This window comes from Punica granatum, chromosome 1, assembly GCF_007655135.1.
Source record: "Punica granatum isolate Tunisia-2019 chromosome 1, ASM765513v2, whole genome shotgun sequence".
In the NCBI taxonomy this organism is placed as follows: domain Eukaryota; kingdom Viridiplantae; phylum Streptophyta; class Magnoliopsida; order Myrtales; family Lythraceae; genus Punica; species Punica granatum.
In genome coordinates this window covers 54,415,430-54,437,547 of record NC_045127.1, presented here as the reverse complement: position 1 = coordinate 54,437,547, position 22,118 = coordinate 54,415,430, and the positions used below count along the sequence as shown (strand labels likewise).

General features: G+C 34.2%; 1 protein-coding gene across 2 annotated transcripts; it reads right to left on the bottom strand.

Moving 5' to 3' along the window:
* Positions 1-5,136: 5,136 nt before the first annotated feature.
* Positions 5,137-7,269, bottom strand: LOC116194025 (adenylate isopentenyltransferase 5, chloroplastic-like). Of its 2 annotated transcripts, none has more exons than XM_031522753.1 (2): positions 7,080-7,269; positions 5,137-6,963 (listed from the first exon to the last, which is right to left on the bottom strand). In XM_031522753.1, the coding sequence occupies exons 1-2, from the start codon at positions 7,086-7,088 to the stop codon at positions 5,962-5,964; spliced, it is 1,011 nt and encodes a 336-aa protein (XP_031378613.1). In that variant the 5' UTR covers positions 7,089-7,269; the 3' UTR covers positions 5,137-5,961. The 2 variants fall into 2 exon arrangements, with proteins under 2 accessions (XP_031378613.1, XP_031378618.1); XM_031522758.1 differs by having other exon boundaries at positions 5,137-6,955.
* Between the last annotated feature and the right edge of the window lie 14,849 nt (positions 7,270-22,118).

The window sequence follows — 22,118 nt, the reverse complement described above, 5'->3', positions numbered from 1 at the left end:
AACTACCTCAATAATTCTCCCCCTTCTCGACTATGTGGAGGACTTCGTCATAATCCCCGTGATACGACAGCAAGCAACAAACTGGACACAACTAACTTCAAGCTGGGCTTCCAGCTCCGGACTCAGATACCAACATTTTCCACGTGGGATTACCTCCAACACCTGCTTTCACCATTCTCCATATATGAGAGAAACTGTCTCAATAATTCTGCCCCTTCTCGACTATGTGGAGGACTTCGTCATAATCCCCGTGATACGACAACAAGCAACACACTGGACACAGCTAACTTCAAGCTGGGCTTTCAGCTCCGGACTCATATACCAATTGTTAGGCCCTTCACTAGCCACCAGTTCCACACTCGGACCTTGGTGTGGTGTGGGTTTCCATGCATATGCGTGTGTGGTCATCAGAATCGTTACCTTGGGCTCCGATACCACTTGTTAGGAAAAATCTACAGGCCTACTCCGGATTCGAGTTTATTCGCAACTCAAAAGTTTAAGTCAATAGGTTACTAAACCATTGTCTCTTATAAATTTATAGATTTCTTCTCAATTTTTCCATGTGAGATTACCTGCAACACTCGCTTTCACCATTCTTCATATAGAAGAAAAACCGCCCCAACAATAACGGCCAACATTGTTCAACATTTTTATGTAACCGTCCGTTATAAGGAATTTAAGAACGACAATATTATTACATTTCTTTTTTTTTAAAATCATAAATAAGATAATGTGATTGATTCAATTATGTACATGCTGGTACCGGCTACTTCATACCGTAGAATCCTCCCTTGTCCTTTTGGTGCATTACCGTACTAGGTGATTGAAAAGACATGACCCATATAAATGGATTCTCCTTTCATGGAAGTGGCAAATATATGCTAAGCTCTGACATCGATCCGTTCAATTTCTAGCCAGGCATATATTCCAAGTATTTGATGACTGGGGACTACGATGGTGACTGATAATGCAAAGTTTGATTGGTATTTTGTACTCCTGCTGAAGGAGTGAATCGGGTTGATTAATATATCGATGGGTTTGATTCTGATGGGGACGACCATTGATATATGAGCTAAGAAGACAAGCTTAGGATCTATTCGAATTTTCCTTTCTTTTAATTTTTTCCTGGCTTTCTAGCTGTACTCAAATTTCACGTTTTATCCTCACTGAGAAAGACTGATTGTGATGTATTAAACATTTTTAATATCGCCTTGCTATGTAATTTATGTTCAGTATATAGCATCTGATTTTTTTTTCTTTTTAAATTAGCAAAATCGTAGTTTTTCCATGCAAATATCGTGTTTCATCTCAATTTATGTTAATTATATTAAAAAGTTATTTATTTGGTGTGGTCTTCTTTGCACCAATGAATTTAATCTTTTTAGGGGCTATTTGACACATATTTCGACTTAATCTTTGAGAACATAAGAAGAAAAATTTCCCCTCAAATCCATCCTAAGCCTTTCATCCATAAGAGGACGAACTTTAGGGCTGACAGATTGGGACTGATCAATTCGGCAAATTCTTGATGCACTAATAATCGAATTCATTGGCTCATGAATAATAACAATGATGAAAATTTAAACAATAATAATAATAATGAGGAATAAATTAATAATGTTTATTATTTATTATTATACTATTATTAATTATTGTTATTAGTACTGTTGTCAGGAATGGATTTAGGGGGGTCGTGTTTGGATTCAGGAAAAATTATGAAATTTCTATTGGAAATTATCGAGTTTATCAAATTTTCAATGAAATTATCCTCTTTTACCCCTCTTTACTGTACGATACAAGATTTCTTTGGACTTCGCCCCCTTTGACAAAATTTCTAAATCCGCCGGTGACTGTTGTTTTGCATATATATTAGGGGAATAGTATGTTTTCCCTTTTCTAGTAATATTTGTTGGACAAGGATTTTTGCTGAAAACGATATGCGAAATTGCTTTAGAACATGCAATTTCTTTAGGGTGAGTGAAGTGCAAACATCTTGGTGCGCTTTGTGTATATATGCTATGCTACATGTGCTTGATCCTAAAGAACAATGTTCTGATGGTATATATCATTTAATCATTACTGATTCTCACACGATCCTGAAATTCCTTACCACGCCTTCCGAACACATGTCACATGATCACTCAATGAAAAATGAAGCATTTCGTGGAAGATTATTCATTCATTTGTAAATTAAGGCTTCCCCTTAATTAAGGACCCACCACCGAATGAAACACATGGATGCTTGTAATTACTAAAACATTTTCATTCGTTAAATTTTAATGGAAGCACAGGGAAACTGTCACGATGTAGTGAATAAATGCATCACACGCTTCAAATGAAATGAGTTAACTACTGATAATATGGCGTGCATGAATTTTTTCATCCTCATCCAGTAATAAATATATAAATCACACTTTATCTGACAATGTCAACCTTTTTTATTAGACAATTATGTTATCTTAAAATCTCAAATGGCATCAGAGCGCATTTTTGATCCGTTGTGCACGTGTTTGCCCCCCAATTTAATTAATTCCACGAAATAGGTCAACAAAACTAATTGAGCCCACATGTGAGAAGGAATACTGAGTAATATATACATAAATCGCATCGCATCTAATAAGATTAATTTTTTAAATTAGACGAGTATGACATTTTAAATTCTCATAGTCCTAATATATTCTAAGCACCTAGGCACGTAGCCAGCTGCTTCATTATCAATCGCGGACAAAGTTGCAGACAAGCACTCATTACAAAGCTCTTAAAAATGATTATCATCCCCTGCTTTAATTTATATTTATATTAGATGCAAAGCTATAACATTAAGCTTCCTTTTGGTAAAAGGTGATCATGACTGATCATTGAACTTTTTCTTTCCCCCCTTAGTGAAGCTTAAAAACAAAGGATGTTTTTCTTGCCCCTTGTTGTGCGGGTCCCTTAGGCCCTTTTTGATTTGGGGTTATAAGTGGGTATAAAGGCATCATATGCACCATATCTAAATATAGTTGGAATCATGTGGCAACGAGACAACAATTTCTCCATAGTGGTCCTACAAATTAATTGATTTGGTTTTCTTTTCTTCGGAAAGAAAAAAGAAAAAAAAATCTTTTCCTTCTCCCCCATTGATACCATTGTACTCCGGCTACATCCATGTGTCGATTAGGAGTGCGAGTCTATTGCAAGAATTAATTATGGATCATATAGAAGTTTTATAATTTCACTGGACTTATAAATGATTGAATCCATATTTAATTCAAAAATTACATTCTCATAAGCGTGAATGATCATCCTCTCGGACAAGCTACTGATTCTCGTCTTGGTAAGCTATTGGTTTGTCGGTAGTCCTTAGACACAGCCTACAGGCAATCCCGCATGGTTGTGTGCCAAGGTCGTCTCTGGTTCCATCTAAAAATTTTATTGGGCCTACATGAGACTGAACTCGTACCCAAAACCAAAAGTTTAGGCTGGTAACTAGGCATGTGTTTGGTAACACAATCTTTTTTTAATTTTGCAATTCAGTCCATTCGAAGGTAGAGACTTGAAGGAAGGAAGAGAGAGAGAGAGAGAGGGGGGGGGGGGGGGGAAGACAACAAGGGGAGAGGGGCGGCGGTGGCCCCAATCTTGGCCACCCTCGTCCAAATTGAGGTTGCCGCGAAGTCGGGGGTCGCTGACAACCTCGTCTAGATAGTGGTGGCCGAGATCGAGGCCAGCATCACTCGATAACTCCCCCTCTCTCTTCAGGACAAGAAATTGGGGCAATGGGGGCCGACATTGGAACCCCATCACTCTGATCTCCCCCCGCTCTCTTTGAAATCAGAGAGAGAGAGAGAAGGGGCTGGAATTCGCTATTCCCGAGCAATAGTGTCTCTGATCCTGGGCATTAACGCACAAGCAAGGTCGCTCGCGACTTTTGGTGTGATCGGCGAGCTCACCTTGGGCGGTGGTGGCCAAGATTAGAGCCACCACCACACCTTCTTTCTGATCTTGCCGTTTCGTTCTTTTTTTCTTTATTTTAATTCTCGTTTTTATTTATTTTCAGTAGTTAAATAAAAATAATATGGGGCCAAGTGTAAAGAAGTAAATGTTGGGCTAGAAGATAAATATAACCTTAAAAAACTACAAATTTTCAACACTTAACTTTACTAAATAAATTTTGACTTAACTAATTAAGCAGTTATTCTCTTAAGTGATTAAATTTTTAAGATTTAAGTGTTTAATTTTAAATCAAAACAAACATATGCCAAGTCTCTTATAAATTTAATGGTTTTTCTTTATTTATATGATGTGGGCTCTCTAGGATCCTAGAGAATAAGAAGAGGCAAACATATCCATGGAATCAAGTTTGCGAGTTCAGTTAGAGATATAGTTATCTAATACTCGATATATGGTCGCAAAGGTCTTGAACATCATCATAAATGGCTGCTTAGTTTGATCGATACTTGAATCGACGTGATCAGAAACTTCATTGATAATCAGCAATCTGTATAAACTGATTAACTTCTATCTATTAGTGTTTATCAAGAGTCCTGTAATAAAAATGGTGGGCACAATCCTATGGATATGTGCCATTAAAAATGTATCATATCTGCGATACCGTGACCTGGCCACTGCAAATCCACATGGGTTTGTAATGCTGTAGGATTGATCTTGAGCGAGTATGATTAAATATATGATAAATTACACTAGTGGTCCAAAAAGTGTTAATAATGTATCAAGTTAGTCAAAAAAAATTTTTTTGCTACTTGATGATACAAATGTTTCAAAAGTGTAACATGATAATATAAACCGTCATCTCGTCATTGACGCCGTCAAACGACGCTGACATGGCCGAAACAGTAACCCATCTCTCTCCCTCCTTCTTCTTCTTCTTCTTCTTCGATTCCTGCTCTTCCCGCTCCTCCCTTCCCTTGCCCTGTTCCCGAAGAAGAAGAAGAAAGAGGGGGGGAGAGGGGGGTTACTGTTTCGGCCACGTCAGAAAATGACCTAACACGTTTGCGCCATGTCAGCGTCGCTTGACAGCGTCAGTTGCGATTTGACAGTTTGTACTATCATGTTACACTTTTGAAACATATTGTACCATCAAGTAGCAAAAAAAACTTTTCGGACCAACTTGATACATTAGTAAAACTTTTTGGATCATCAGTATAATTAACCCTTAAATATATCATTACTAACTTTACATGATGGTTTAAGAGACGCTAAAAAAAAGACCATTTAGTTATTCAATCATTTATACATACAATGTAGCCATATGAAGAAGGCACACCAAGAGAAAGAAGAAAGAAGAAGAAGAAGAAGAAAACAGAAGAGATGAACGACCAAAACAAAAAGTCCATTTTCCGCTCCACGTACACCGCGTACATAGGGGTCGACGCATTTGTTGGAAACGATACTCACAATGAGAATCATACAGGCCCCATACGAACCTACCAGCTCCCATTGCTGTGTGCACAATCCTACAAACGTCAAAATTTGCAGTCTCTAATTCGGATTCTCATGAAACTTGCTAAGAATATACAGAGGTCTCCGCTTAAATCAAACCGCCTAAACCGCTTCTTCGATGGTCCATTTCGATGTAACCTGCCTCGTATAGAATTACACCCGAAGCCACATGCAGGAATGGCAAGAAAAGTTTCTCTGCAGTAGCCATAGCACGGATTACAAATGCTCCCAAGCTGTACGGCCACTAGTTGCAAAGTGTATTCTTTATTCTTTATTCTCTCCCCCCTCTTTTCTCTACTCTAACGACCTGACAGGTGACAGCAACCCCTTTATTCCCCAGCCGTAAAATCCCTTTGCCCTTTGCCTTTTTTTATTTATTTTTAAATTTTCCCCTTTTAATTTGCCTTAAAAAACCAAAATTTATAGATGAAATTCTTTCAGGTGGCAAAAATTTTCCAAGACAGAGAACTTGCCCAATCATCTGCCATGGCACTGAAATTGTAAACCTCTCTCGCTCAGGCTTTAGTGGGTTGCGGCTGCAACAGCAGCCATTGGCACCGGTGCTGAAATGATCGATGGGATTGTTGTATCGGGTGATACAGGGAACCCCATGGGCTGCTCGTCGAACAGGAACTGGCCCACGATCGTGGTGCTCGGTCCTGCTACGAGCCTCTCCCATACCTCATAGGCCTCTGGTTTCCCTTGTTTCAAGAATACCTCCGTGGCATCGATCCGATGCATACTCCGGTTCCACAGGCTGTTGAGCCGGCGAATCTTCTGGAGCTGCCGTTGGGCCAGCGTGCATGTGTTCTCCTTGATCTTGGCAATGCCTGCCTCCATAAGCCCCGTTCGGGTCTGATCATCAGCAGTGGCCTCAGCTCGGAAGTATTGGTCCATCTCACTGACCCCAATCGCTCGCCTGATTCCCCTATTGTTATCGGCCTCTGGGTCGTACATGTTCCTCAACTCTTCGACCAACCCTGCCCTCACCATCCGGTCGACCCGTTCGGACACAAAAGACTGGAGCACGGGCGAGGACACGTCGACCCAGAGGAAGCAACAGTCGTACATCAGCTGGAACTCGGGGTTGTCATTCACAAGGGCATCTATAAAGGAGTTGGACCCTCCGGCTATTATTGGGATCCGGCCCTGCGAGTAGATCGATTGGAGAGCCATGGACGTGTGATTCTGGAAGTCAGTGGCCGTGAAGTCAGAGTCAGGGTCCACGAATGACATGAGGTGGTGGGGGACGCTCTGGCACTCCTCCTCAGTGACCTTATTGGTGACGATGTTGAGGCCCTTGTAGACCTGCATTTTGTCGGAGTTGATGACCTCGGCAGGGAACCGAGTCGCCAAATCAATTGCGAGGCGGGATTTTCCGGTGCCGGTGGCTCCCATCACGAACACAACTTTCCGCGTATAGAAAGGGTCCCTTGCCTTGATCTCCCCCTGAAAGTTCATCACTAGAGGTTGGACTTGCTTGTAGGCAGAAGACAGAGCAACCTTCATCTTATACCTGAGATGCTGACATATATAAGATCAAACATTATAACTTTGTTACTTGAACCTCGACCGATAAAAAGCTACCGGGAAACAAAAAGCAGAAAACAAGGAATTTCATGAACCACTTGATGGTTAACCTTTATCATCAAATTAAAGGAAAATGCGGCGGACGTCCTGTTGATCAGAATTGTGGAATGATTGATGAAACTTTTTATAAGGACGCAAAACGGAGAAGAGGGAGTTGAGGCATTGTCTGCCTAATTTAGAGAGAGAGAGAGAGAGAGAGAGCTAAGATGATATCTCTCTTCTCTCTCTGTGGACTTCAACCTGCACAATCATGGGAGAGAACTGAGAAGTATTTATAAGCTAACCATGCATAACCGTAGCGAATGAAGTTCATAAAATTCTACAATATTAGAAAAAAAAATAATTTTAAAAAATAACTATTATAATATACTAACATTTTTTTCCACTTACAAGGAAAACATATGGATTTAGTATAATAAAATAGAATTTCTAATAAATTTGGAACATCTTGATTACCGGGCGAGAGCATGCGCTACTACGCTATACCCTCTTTTGATTAAATACTATTTTTTTTTAACAAGGAAACGTCTTACGTTGATAAGGAAATTAAAGATTAAAAAGTTATACGATGTTATTATATAGTGACCGTTACTTATAATTTACGTGAATTTCTCTCCCTCAAAATTTTACAAAGTCGCATGAGAAGATGACTGCTGTCGACCTCGATCATAACCTCTACCCCTACTAGGTCGTACTCCAGTCACCTCCGCTTGGACCTTTGATGCATTGCACGTGGCAGCAGGGGGGGGCGGGAAGGTACAATTAATTTTATGCATACTTGGTTTGGGTTGGCTTCGCTAGATGTATATGGACATCCCAACTTTATTAAATTTTTTTTTTGACAAACCAACATCTCCAACCAATTTCTTGGAAAGAAAAAAAAAAAAACGTAATTAGTTTTCAACTAACTATAAGAATAAGCTACTAGCTGGTCTTACTTGCTGCTCAGGTTGCTGCGGGTACACTTTGCTTCCATTCCATATCGTGTAGTGTCTCTTTTGTATTCATTGATAGGACAATTCCACGTTGGGAGGCTTCACTCGTGGTCAAGTCAACCCACGAAACTTTCAGGTCAAAGTGGAAGACCAACACTGACATGCACATCTTGGGACTTTCCCCTTTTGGTTTTCTTGGTAATTAAAGTTTTCAATATATATTGTAAGTTTAAAGTATAACCAAGGAAATTTTTTAGGATAAATTGCACTGGTGGTTCAAAATATTTTACAAATATTTTATTATGGTCCAAAAAGTTTTTTTCGTTACATGATGGTACAAAATATTTCAAAGTTATTTCATGATGGTACAAACCGTCAACTCAAGCTTGACGCCGTCAAGCTGACACTGACGTGGCTACTACGTATCACCTTCTTGCTGATGTGGCCGAAAAATTTTAAATAATTCTAAAAATTTTAAAATTTTAAAACTTTTAAAAATAATTTTAAATTTTAAAAACTTTTAAAAATAATTTTAAATTAAAACTAATTTTAATTAAATTTTAAATTTTTTATAAAATTATTTAAAATTATTTTTAAAAAAAAAAAAAATTATTTAAAAAAAGTAAAAATTATTTTAAAAAATTAAAAATTAAAAATTAAAAATTAAAAATTATTTAAAAATAATTTTCAAAATTTTAAAATAATTTTAAAATAATTTTAAATAATTTTTAAATTTTTTTTCTAAATTTACTCTTTTTTTGTATTTTTGTATTATTTTTTAAAAATAATTAATTTTTTTAAAAATAATTTTTAAATTTTTACTCTTTTTTGTATTTTTTTAATTATTTTTTGTATTTTTTTGGACTTTTTAAAATTTTATTTTCTCTTAAATGACGTGGCGCATTATGATTGGTTCCACATAACAAAAGTGACACATAGGACGCACCACGTCGACAAAATGTTAACGACGTTAGGGCCAATTAACGGTTTGTACCATCATGAAACAACTTTGAAACATTTTGTACCATCATGTAGCGAAAAAAAACTTTTTGAACAGTAATAAAATATTTGTAAAACATTTTGGACCACCAGTGCAATTTACCCAATTTTTTGTCTGGATTTGGTCTATTATTTATTATACAAAAGATCAGTTCGGGTTGAAAATACGTATATATGCGTGGTTGTAGCATCAATCTTCCGCTAAATTTTGTATTCGAGACGCTTAACATACTGATTATTTGTATTCTCTTATTTCCAATAAAAGTATATAAATAATTAGTCAACTGATCAATCTAGTACAAGCGTGCGGCTTTTATATATGGTGGATTCCCTCTTAGTTATATATGCAACAAGGCACTATAAATTTGAGTACTAAACTAAAGTCTTTTGCTTGTTATGGTTCTCATGTCCTTTTTTCCCCTTAAAAAAATAAACGCTACATTACCAATAAAAATGGGTGGGGATGGGTGGCTTTCAGGAAAGCAGTGGGCAAAAAGAATTTTCCGTTAAGTGGTTTTGATTATGAAAATTGATGTAATTAAGTTCCCATCCCATTGCCTTGTGTCTCGAGCATAATTTATCATGTAAGATAACGTTCAATTAGTGTTCATTAATTGCCGCAATTTATTATTAACTAAGGCTCCGTTTGTTTGAAGGAAAATACGTTCATGAGAAAAATAAATTCAATGGAAAACGAATTGTCAGAAAGTGATTTATTTTCCTATGTTTGGTAGTGTATTGAAAAGTAAAGCTGAAAAAGGAAGAGAGATGAAGAAAAATGTGTAAGTTGAAGAGAGAAAGGAGGAAAAAATAAGAGAAGAAAGTAAAATATCAAAAAGATATTTAGTAAATGCCAAAACTATGTATTATTGTACATAGCTCTATATTTATATATATGTTTGAAAGTAATAACGATGGATTCTCCCCTTAGGCACATAAGGATCGAAGCCTAGCGGCCATACTGAAACTTCAAGTTAATTAAGCTGAATTTTCAAACATGTCAATTATTGTTTTATTATTGTATAGCTTTATGAATCATCAATCGATCACTCAATTAACTAGAGACTAAGTATGAGATAATAGATTCTTGATTGACTAATTAGCCGTAAAAGCATGAGAATAAGAAGTATTTAATGAAGTGGCGGTGGGTTTTAGGAAAGGTTTTCGGAATCTGGACATTTAGGAACCAGTTCTTTAATTTCGATTGACTATGAAACCGTAGAATCTCTCCTTTTTCACTTTTTTTTTGTTTTGTTTTCTTTTTCCTTTAATTTTTTGGGAAAACAAAAAAAAGAAATTCTATAATTAGGTCTTATTAATATATCTATAGAATTAATTGTGAATGTTTTCTCATTTTCTTTTTCTTTTGTCCTTGTTTAATTTGCTTGACTTAATAATGCCTCTTGGCCCTTTATTTTTTTGTAATTAATTAAATTACTTTGCTTAGTCATTGTCCATCATATTGCCCCCCTTTCCTTCCGCTAATCGTAATAATCATCTAATTAATTGAAACACACAACGAACAAAATCCAAATATTGACATAAAGAAAAGGTTTTTTTTTCATATTACTAATATCATAATTGATATGATTATGTAATTAATACGCGGGATTCTATGTAGTTATTCGATTGATGAATTAATATTTCTCATATTTTAATTTCGGTAGTGAAGGGTGATGGGACACGATTTGAAACTAAAAGTACAGCGCAAGCCTAGATGGGCTGCAAGGTAACTGTGTTATTACTTTGAATCGATTTTTATTGGAATGCTCCATCATGTCGTTATCAACTTGTGGCGGTTCAAGATTCCCTCTCGGTTCCTTATCTTAACTTGTGTTTGTGCTTATTCCATGCTGCAATGGCTGTGACCCATCCGTAAATGCCGAACAGAAACTCGAGTTTATATTTAGAAACAAATTAAAGAGCACAGAAACACAGTTCAAAATTTGTGTTGTGGGAGATAAATTACAACACGGTCTGCTTATAATTTGATGGCTTATGCTTCATCGCCACTCTATACTATCACGTAACCTTCAACAAATTAATTCGTTACTCATGATTCAGTGAGAATTCTTCTTGGTTGATTTTAGTGGGAATTCCAATTTTCTATATAGCGATAGCACAACATGTTATCTCACATTTTATGCCCGGACTACAATGGGAAAAAAAAGGAGGATAATCTATTCTTTATCTTTTTTCTTAATAATATTAGGTCAGATGAGAAATTGGTACGACAAAAAAGAACTTTTACTCGAATCGGAAACAATATTCCCTACTTACGGTATGTACGGACAGCTTCCTATTGGCAGGGTAGCTTTTGTGGGGTCCATTTCTCTGACAATTTTCGCATGAAATCTATTCTACAACTTTGCAATTTTTGTTTAGGAAAAAAAAAAAGTTAGTTTTAATCATCAATCTTTAATTACTTTTTTATTTATGTCATAAACCTATTTCTTCATTCAATTCTATCCTAAACGTTATACAATTTATTCATTTTAGTCCTATCCTTAGTTTTTTCTAGTGAGAAAAGTATTTTTCCATAAAAAAATTATTTGTCCATTCAAAATATTTCTAAAATATATTATTTAATTAAAAATAAATTTTAAAAAAAATGGAAAGATCCCAGACCAGCTTGTTAGGATCTCTCAATTCCCAAGGAATGGGGATTGCTGGCGGCGACCCCTCACCATCTGAGATCGTTGACGGCCATAAAGGCCATAGGAAACTTCAAAGGGGGAGAGTGGCCATCGGCGGTGCTCCTTTATGGCCGCCGATGACTTCAGATGGGGAGGGGTCTCCGTTGCCTAGGCCCCCTTCTCCCGGAAAAGGGAGATCCCAGCCATTTTTTAAAATTTTTATTTTTTTTTGTATTTTTCAAATTAATTTGTAATTAAATAACATTTTTAAATTATTTTGGACGAAAAAGCAGTTTTTTGATGAAGAAATTAAAGGTCGGTCTAAAACGAACAAATTATGTAACGTTTAGGAAAGGATTGAATGAAGAAATCGATTTCGGACAAAAAAAAGCAAAGGTTGAGGATTAAAAATGACTTTTTGTCTTTTTCTTTCAACCAAAAAATTTTGCAATTTTCTTTTTCTAGCTGCAATATTACAACTAAAAAAGTATTTTTTTAAATGCAAAAAATATGAAACTATTTTTTAACAAAAAAACCTAGAAAAGTAAAACGAAAAAATCTGTAATAGTACAATAACATGAAGAGAGGGATCAACCAGTGGATAGAGATAGCTAGCTATCTATTTGTAACTTTACCATTTTTAAAAAAAATTAAATTCCACTTCTAATCCAATGGTTTTATTTTCATATATAACTGAATTAAGTATATAAATGTACAAAAAATATATATAAATGAGCCCCAACTAGCTAACTCGTTTTTTTGGTGGAAAATGGATTTTTAGAAACATGATGTCAAATGATCTCTCATAAACTGCTCTCCTAATTAAACTGCTCTCCTAATATTTATATGTTTATTACTGATAAGGAAATATATAGTGCACTAGACATTAATTTTTATTTGCACTATAACATTTATTTTTATTTGCACTAGAATATTTATTTTTATTTGCACTAGATTATTTATTTTTATTTTGAAATGAAAAGGAAAATAATAAAGAAAATCGATTGAAATGTGGTTCCTTTTTTAAAAGAAAAAAGAAAACCGTCATAATTAAGTGAGCTAAAAGATAGCTAGAAACACACACACACACATATATATATATATATATACACATGCATATTGTTTAATTCGCAAAACGACCTTCTATAATTATATTTCACAAAAAATATATTGCAAGTTGTTTCTTAATCAGATATTTATATTTGTATTAATATATATATATATATATATATATTTATATATTTACAAAGTGGCTGCACCCTACCAATTTGGGTCGGTTCAAGTGGTTCGGCGCTTGATTCTCTTAAGTAAAGTCTCAGGTTTGAGTCTTGTAAATGGAAAATATATATATATATATATATATATGCTAGGGGAGTTTTACCTTTTAGCGGGCTGATCCGGCTCGAACTAGATTACTCGAGGCTGATTAGGCTTCAAAATACCATGGTACATAAAAAAAAAAAAAAGTGGCTGCATAAGCAACTTTCCAATTTATCTATCTATTATATAACAAAGACAAACCCCTGAGATAACATGCCGCTCGATTGCTTATAGTTTCTAAGAACGAGGTTTTGTGAATAAAACATTTATCTTGATTTTCAAAATTTTACTCATTCAATGACCGGTAGATCAATTATTCATTTATTAACTATTGAATCACTGAAGAGGTTTTACCGCCATATATCTCATGGTTTGCCCATTTTCTCAAATATATCCAATAATTTAAAAATTACTCAAAAAGTCCATGATTTACATATTATTCTAGATCTATCCAGGCATCAAGTTTTCCGTCAATTTTTAACGGTATTGTTGATGTGGCTCATTTTACGTTTAACGGTGCCTACGTGGGAAATTGACACGTCAGCAACATCGTTAAAAATTGACGTCGGGATAGTTATGGAACAACATGCAAACCGTGGACTTTTTTGGATAATTTTTAAATCATGTGATACATTTGAGAAAAATGAGCAAACCATGAGATATATGATGTTAAAATCCATCATTAAATCTAGTATTTATTAATTTATAAAACTCTGGTGCCTATAAATATATCATGGATTAATCGCTGTAATTCTAGTAGGATCGACATCAAAATTTTAAATAATTAAATAAATATGAAAACATGTTTATAAAAATGAATGCTTTTTAAAAACTTCAAATAATGAGATTCTAAGCGTAAGCCACTTGAAATACCATCAACAGTAAACTGATTGATGTTGTTTGTTAGCATTAGTAATTCTATTTGGAAAATACAGAAGAACGTCTACAAGTACTCGAGGTATATAATTAGTAGTAATATGAATTAATATTTGTGAAAGTAAAAGAGACTGTTAATTGAACTCTTCATATTTCTACTAAAGTAATAATATTAACTTTATTAACATAAACACGAATATGGTTATAAAAAATACAGAAGATTTTTAAACCTTCAAATAACTTTTCTTTTTTAAAGAATATCAATGCCGAAAAACAAAAACATTTCTTACAAACAAACCAAATCCTATTCTAGTATATCTATATTTATATCAATATATATATATATATATAAATCAGAAGCATTTCAAAAGTCCTCGCAGATGATACGTTCGTTTTTCATACTCTTGAATTTCTCTTTATTTTTTATTTTTAAATGCGAATAAATTAATGTAAATATAGACATTACTTAACTATGAAATAAGTAATAATAATATAAAATAATAATAATAATATAATATAATATAATTATTCTTAATTCAATCTTATAGGCTAATTAATAAAGTATTTAAATAGGAATTGTTACTTATGGAACTTGAATAAACCAACAATATTATGGATAAGAAACATTAATATAATGACAAAATAAGGATTGATCAAAGAATACATCATGTATTTTTAATAAGGATATTGAAATGTCAAAAGTTTCATATGCTTTATAATGATTATATTAAAATGAAATAAAATTTAATTATAAAGCAAGTAATATATGTTTTTCATTATATATTAGTGCATGAATTTATTTATTAGTTTCTTCACGCATTGCATGGGCAACTTACTAGTATATATATAAATAATAATAATAATAATAATAAATAAATAAATAAATAGATAAAACGGGTACATCTTCACAGTAGGCAGAGTAGCACACTTTTTTATACTATCACATGTCTTTTTAAATTTTTTAAACTTTTAGTTTTTAAACATTTTTTCAAATAATAAGGGGTGCCAAAGTTTTCGCCAGACTGTTTTTCACGGTCCTCGTGACCATGTTGCAAGATATGAGAAAAATAAGTTTGGCCACGCATATCGCACGTGCATGTGGCTCTATAATGAATATTCTCTTGCATAACTTAATGAAGTATTCTATACATGTTTTTCATCATTTTTGTTGCTGTTTTTTTTTTCTATATTATTAAATATTTCTTTTTGTATTTTTCTCTTTCATATGTATATAAAAAAACACAATCGTGTTACGCGCGACAACATAAAAAACTAATAAATAGATATAGCTAAAACAATTAAAGAGGTCTGTCATATCGACAGAGCGAGTAGGGCGAGTTTCACCATTTGATGGGACTCACTTTGCTCTTTTTCTTTAATATTTTTCTAATTTTTAATTTAACTTGACTATATAATTTTCTTTTATGTGCACAACATGGTATTCAGAAGTTCAACGTGTACAAAAAACCTAGCTTCGAACCATTGAGGGATTAAACTCTTCGGATCGTTGATTTTCTCTAATCACAATACTTGTATCTGACTGATATCTTACTTTAGCATAACAAATGCCGAAACACCTAAAACCAATCCATGTTTGTAAAAAGCCTACTTTAATTTATCTCCAATTTAAGTAGATTCTTTTTATTTGTAAAGCTAGAAATGTTTTTATTTTTCAATGAAACGCAAAGTCACGCCAACCTATTGTCTGATACTAACTCTCGCTTGATTATTGACTCAGGTGTGACTACGAGATTTCATCCAGCAAATATTAGCGGGTCCCTTAAAATTTATTATATTCTGATCATGGTTTTCTAGTTAGAACTAATGAAAATTTATATTAAGATTAGTGGCAATAAATATTAGCTTTTTATACCGTATGAAATATTAATTAGTACATTCCTTTAAAAATTTAGATCATTTACTATCAATTGAAAGTTCATAAGTCTTACATACAAATAGTTTTATCATTAGTTTCAAATATATTTTACATTGGTTATAACATAAACTATTGTTATAAACCCAAAAAACTTTGACAGAAAACTTTTCGATCCGCGACATTGCGCGGGTCCTAGATCCTATTGTGTGTGTATATATATATAGTACAATAGAATTGGTGCACTATCTATGTATTAGTTAGTTCTTATTATTTTAGATTATATAAAAATAAAAATAAAATTGCTAAATATTTATGTCTAATTGAATATTTTAAGTAACTATACTCCATAAATCATGAAAATTTTAATAAATGGAATTTGTGGCGCCAATAGTATTTTTTTAAAATAGATTGCTAATTTAAAAGTGTAAAATATAGTCTTAACTCAAAATTGGAACTCTCAAACCATTTGATTGAAAGATGCATATAATATTTCAAAAAAAAAATGTATGTAATATGTAGATTTGGTTATATATTTTGAATAACTAACTCGAAGATATAATAAAATAATGACAATTGACATTTGCGGCTCCAAAAGTATAATTTTGACAAATTAGTTAATAAAAGAATACCTATTGTTGCCTAACCAACTGAAAATAAAAAAAGAAAAAGAAAAATAAAGCACTTCACCCTGCAAATATTTTGTGTACTAACTAATTTAAATAAGTATTAATCATAATGCATGTGTGTATATATATTAATTGTATTTAGTTCAAAGACTATGAAAAATACGAATAAAATATATAAATATACATCCTTGCAATCTCCATATCAAGTGAACCAGAGTCTGCGTTCATTAGAAAAATTCTTCAATCGATATGTTTCCTCAATATTAATAAGGTAATTATCCAATAAAAGATCAAAACTTTTCTTTATTTTATTTTGCTTATGTAATTATAGAAGAACTCGAGCTAATTGAAAAAAATGTCCAAACAATTAGGGGAAAAAACATAATATTACTGTTACTGAATTTATGTGCAAAACATTAAGGTGGCATTTGGTGCATTGCCATATAACATTGCTAGCAATCTAGATTTCCACCAACATAGATTGCTATCAATTAAATTACCGGTAATATGAAATGACAATGTTTGGCATATAACGGTCGGATTACTCGCTATCTATATTATCACGTTTGGTATCATAATAATATGAGTGGCAATCTAATAAATCCATATCCCATTCCTATTATACCCTTCTTTTTAATATCTGAAAAATTAATTAAAAAAATTGTTTATTTCTCTTCTTCTACTCTCGATTTTATGCTTTGACTTTGAATCGAAGCATCTAGACCTCGATTCGGAAGCGACTCTGAAGAAGCCCAATTACTTCGAAAGGAAGCATTATTTTGCTTCGAGGAAGGCAGGCAGAGGAAGACGACACCTCGGTTTGAATTCTATCGAGACAGGGAACACAAGAAGGAGAGAGAGACGGAGGAATATAAGCAATGGCGGCCTTAGCATTCACGGGAGATGAAGAACAGAGACAAGGGTTGAGAAATAAAAAATTTTGGCAGCTATGACCAAAAAGGAAGGGTCCTGTTGCTGGCGAAAATGGTTCCTGCTGTTGCCGCACTTTCTCCGGCCACCTACGGTAGGGTTTGAAGCGAGGGCGAAGACAGAAGACATGAGAGTCGTTTTGGAATGTTATTTTTCTCAGGTTACCACTTGGTTGGTAATCTACTTAGATACCTCTCATGGGGGCTATCTACATGGCTAGTTTGGTGGTAATATACATTACCAAGGTAATGTGCTTTGCCAGTAATTTGGCCTAACCAAACATGTCAATGTTGTGGGCTCAGGCAATTTAATTTAAGATTGCTGGTAATGTTGATAGGTTTACCTCATAACAAACGCTCCTTAAGTTTGGTTTTAGATATAAGCAATTATGCACACATATTACATATCGTATTTTAACAACTATATTAAAAGCATCCAGTATATAAACATATTTTCATTATCAATTTTAGCTCGAATGGTTTGTAGAGGAACCCTACAATTTGACACGTGCAATTTCTTTCCCGTCGATTCGCCTTGCAATTTGTACTTGAATTCCTTTTGTATCTGCTTGTTCGGTTAATTCAATAGCCTTTTCCATTGCTTTGCGAAATGAAACTCTATTTTTTAACTATAGTTAGGTATATTTTTCATTGCTTATGTAGAAAATAAAGTTTGCAAAATATATACAAGTAGAATTAGGAGGCATATAATCAAGCATCTATGATTCTATTGTATATAAGTATGAGCAATAGTAAATTTATAATTAGTTATATTAATTTTGGATCGTAACTTATATAAAAATCCCCGGCAATGCACTGGGAAAACACTAGTAAAAGCCTAAGGGAGAAGACAAAGTTTGATATGGAATTCTCATAAATTTAACAAGCTTTAAGATTAACTTCCATAGTTAAAGGCCACACCATGGTTGTCAGAATCGCGATTCGAATCGTAGAATCGTACGATTTTACAATTCAAGGCGGGGTCACCGATTCTGATTCTACGGGGTGAGTCGGGACTGTGGAATCGTGACCGAATCGCGCGTTGAGTCGTAGAATTGGGCCGATTCTGCAATTCTATGTTCAGGCCCAGTTCAGCCCAAGTCAGGGCCCGGAAGCGGGCCGAAGCCCAGACTCGAAGCCTTCTCCCGCCCCCGCCCTTTCTTCCTACTTTCCACTCGGATGAACCGCAATTTCTCCCATTGCCCCTAAATCTTCGAGTCTTCGATGAAATCTTCCATCTACCTGCTTGCTTCTACGAGCTTCGATTGACGGTCCACCACCTGCTTCTTTCGACAAGCTAGCTTGTCCGAGCTTCCAGTCTTCCATCCACCTTCTCTAGGTGGCAGAGTTGCGGTTACTTTCTCGACTACTCCGAGCTTCGACTGGGGACAGGGTAGGTACGGTCTCCGATTCTGAGCTCTAATCTCCCTTCACCAAACTTCCTGACATCATTGATTGTGATATATCAATGAGGATTTGATTTCTGAAACTCGTGTTCATTCAAATTAATAGCTCCGGAGCCTCCGATGCCTTTGCTTTTCTATTTCACTTCAAAATTTTGATCAACTCTTTAGAGGAAAGAGTGGGCTTGGTGGAGTCACGAAACACTAAATAATGCTAATTGCTGTGAGCCTGCTCAAATTCACAAATGTACTGTAACTAAAAATACGTTTGGGTGTGTTCTGCTTGTCTCCGCGTCCCATTCTCTTCGACTATTCATCTTTGGAAATATTCTAGTCACATAACAATAACTGACATATCTCTTTAATATGGTCCGATCTCCCCCGATCACGATGTCTAACTTAACACCTAGACCTGCCTACTCATGCTCACTGTGCTTCTTGTTTTTCCAGAAGAAAATGGTAGCAGTTTGGTCCTCTAAGTGATGATTATCCTATACATAGCAAAATTGGTCTTTTACTTTCCAAGGTGTTCAAGTTCAATAGCACTTTTGCTGAAAATGGTTGTTAATTGCTGAGCTTTCAATATTCAACACAAGCCTTGTTCCTGATCATCTAAGAAGAGGGATATCTTTAATTGTTTTCTGCAATTATTAGAATTCGTTCTTTCCTTATCTTTATCAAACTTGAGGATTGTACAAGATGGATGCTAGCAGAGTTCAATTACATTAGTTCTCCTTTAATTGTGATCTTTATTTGAATGAACAAGAATTGATTTTTTTGCTCATGAAAGTATGTTACATATATATATATATATGTTATTTTTTTACTTACAGGTAGAATCTTATGATTCACGATTTTACGACTCTCGACCGATTCTAGGTAGAATCGCGATTCTGACAACCTTGGCCACACATATAATTAATGAGCACTCAAAATAATTAGACCCACCATCATCATGATGACCAAGAAAAATAATCAATATTATCTATTATGGTACCAACTTGATGTATAAAATATCAGTACTAATGATTAGTCGAACAAAAGATTAGATTTGTCAAGCTCAAAGGCACTTTAAAAGCAAGCTTGAAATATAGATTTTTCTTGTGACTATAATGGCTTGCTTTATATCAAAATTCAAATGGAACCCCCACTACTAAGGCTTTTTGAGAGATTAATGAATAAGATGAAGGGAGTCCACATCCTCATTTCATTGTCTTCCATTTCTTCAAATTATTATTCAAAGTAATCACAATTTATACCAAATCATCATTTCACACGCCCAATTGGGACGTGAATCAGTGGGTGCATGTGTGATGATCTATACCATACGTAGAGAGAGAGAGAGAGAGATTGGGGTTGAGTATTGTTGACGGGCAATATCCTGCATTGCCTACGAATGTCCACTCTCTTAAATGATCTCAATTTCTTGCCGGGCGTGATCTCGTAACATATCCCACACTGAAAAGCTATCGCCATCGAGAAGAAAATCTTATATATAACAAATATATCATGTGGTAAATGAAATTGAAAATGTTGAAAAGTATGCCATAAACCGGCTAATTGACACGTTAAGTTACAGTTCATCTATGGAATGTAATTCTTTCAATATTATAATCCACATATTCAAAAATGAGATAGTGACGTTCGAGCTGAAAACCAATACAGAAAGCATCGCTCACACATATCTAATTTCGGGTTTTAGTATTCTTGATGAGCGTGATTTCGTAATAGTTTTTCATATTGCAATGAAGCCACTAGTTTTTCCATAAAAACTTGTACGAACCCACGTCGCCGCTTCACTTTAATTGAATGAGCTCGACTAACTCAAGTATTAGTGAAATCATTTGATTGACATATTTTTAAATATGTCCTTCCATTTGATAAGGATTCTTGTGATTATTAATTAATTAGTCAAAACATGCTTCCATCAACTAATTATGACTCTCATCATTTTCTGTAGCTATAACCTTAATTTATTTGGGAGCTACCAAGATCGGCTGAAAATGTATTATTACATATAGTCTCTCCTTTTTTTTTCTTTTTTTTATGCAAAGCTATGATCGAGTGATGATTAATATGGGTGCATGTGTGGTGAGAGAGAATATATATATGATGAGAGGTCACTTCGATGGAACACCACTTTCCTCCTGAGAGAGTGAAGGAGAGGAACCTTTAAAAAGCTAGAAAGAAAATCATAATGGTTAAAGGAGGGTGTAACTCGGTGCACGCTCTTTCATCTAACAATTAAGAGATTATAGATTCGATAACAAGTGGGAATATATGTGCCCTTTGATTAGCTATTAGTATTTTTTTTCATTATACCAAATCCATATGTTTCCCATGTATCTGAAAAAAAAAATCATGAGCAAGTCAATAAGGCTTATAAATAATATATGCCTATCAAAGAATCTAATGACTTGAATTAAAGTATTATATATAAGCAGTGTTGAATGTCCCCGTGCAAGATCCCTAATATTTATATATGTATGTTGCTGATTATATATATTATGCTTGCTTCTGAAAAGGCCTATTAGGATTGTTTGATTTTGAGTGAAGGGTCGTTACTGGAAATGCGGGCACTCCGGTACTTTTCCTATCTCTTATCAAATTCTCTAATATTGAAGAATTCATCGATTTAACTTGATTCAAATGATTTGATGTCCATTATTTTAAAAAAATTATTAGAGTTCAAATCTTTAAATGAAAAAAAAGTTTATAATTGAAATTTTATATCTTAATGGACCGATTTAATTCAAGTTGAATTAGTCTGAGTTTCTGGAGATCAAGTGGTGCAGACAAGAAAGATAATGAAGAATCCAACTTCAATTCATTTCACTCGCCAGTAACCCTAAATAATATAATACATAGATACAGATAAACGTATATATATATATATATATATATATATTCTTCGCCCACTTTTTTTAACTTGTAATAATATATATATATATATATGGGACCTCCATCTCTATTACATATAATAGCATTATTAGATTTTATTATCATTATCATTAGTTAAACAACAAAAAATTACTAACGTTCTTTACTTGTTTGCTATGGGCATCAATGCTTGTTGATGACTTAGCTTAATTTGTTTACTACTTGACTGCCATGGCCCATTGGTGATCGATGAGGCTATGAGCCAGTGACGTTTATGATCAACACAAATTCCATTCTTGATTTTCAGTCTCATCATGTCGAAAATTCTGTAGCTGTTGTTTTTTAATGAGTTTTTCAAAGCTACATGTCTAAATTTACGACTTCAGACACAGTTAGATATGCATAGACGTCCTTATATGAGTTATGACTTGTCCAAAGTTTGCTCATTGATCTTAAATTAGTATGAACATAAATTGATCGATGAGATCGGCAAGCACTACCGCCATCACTTTGGATAAAACGAACTATGCAGCCAGCCTTATTTATATGAAGGATTGAAGCAAATTTAATGTTCTTGTTAGTTCTTTAGTAAGTGTAATGTTCTTAATT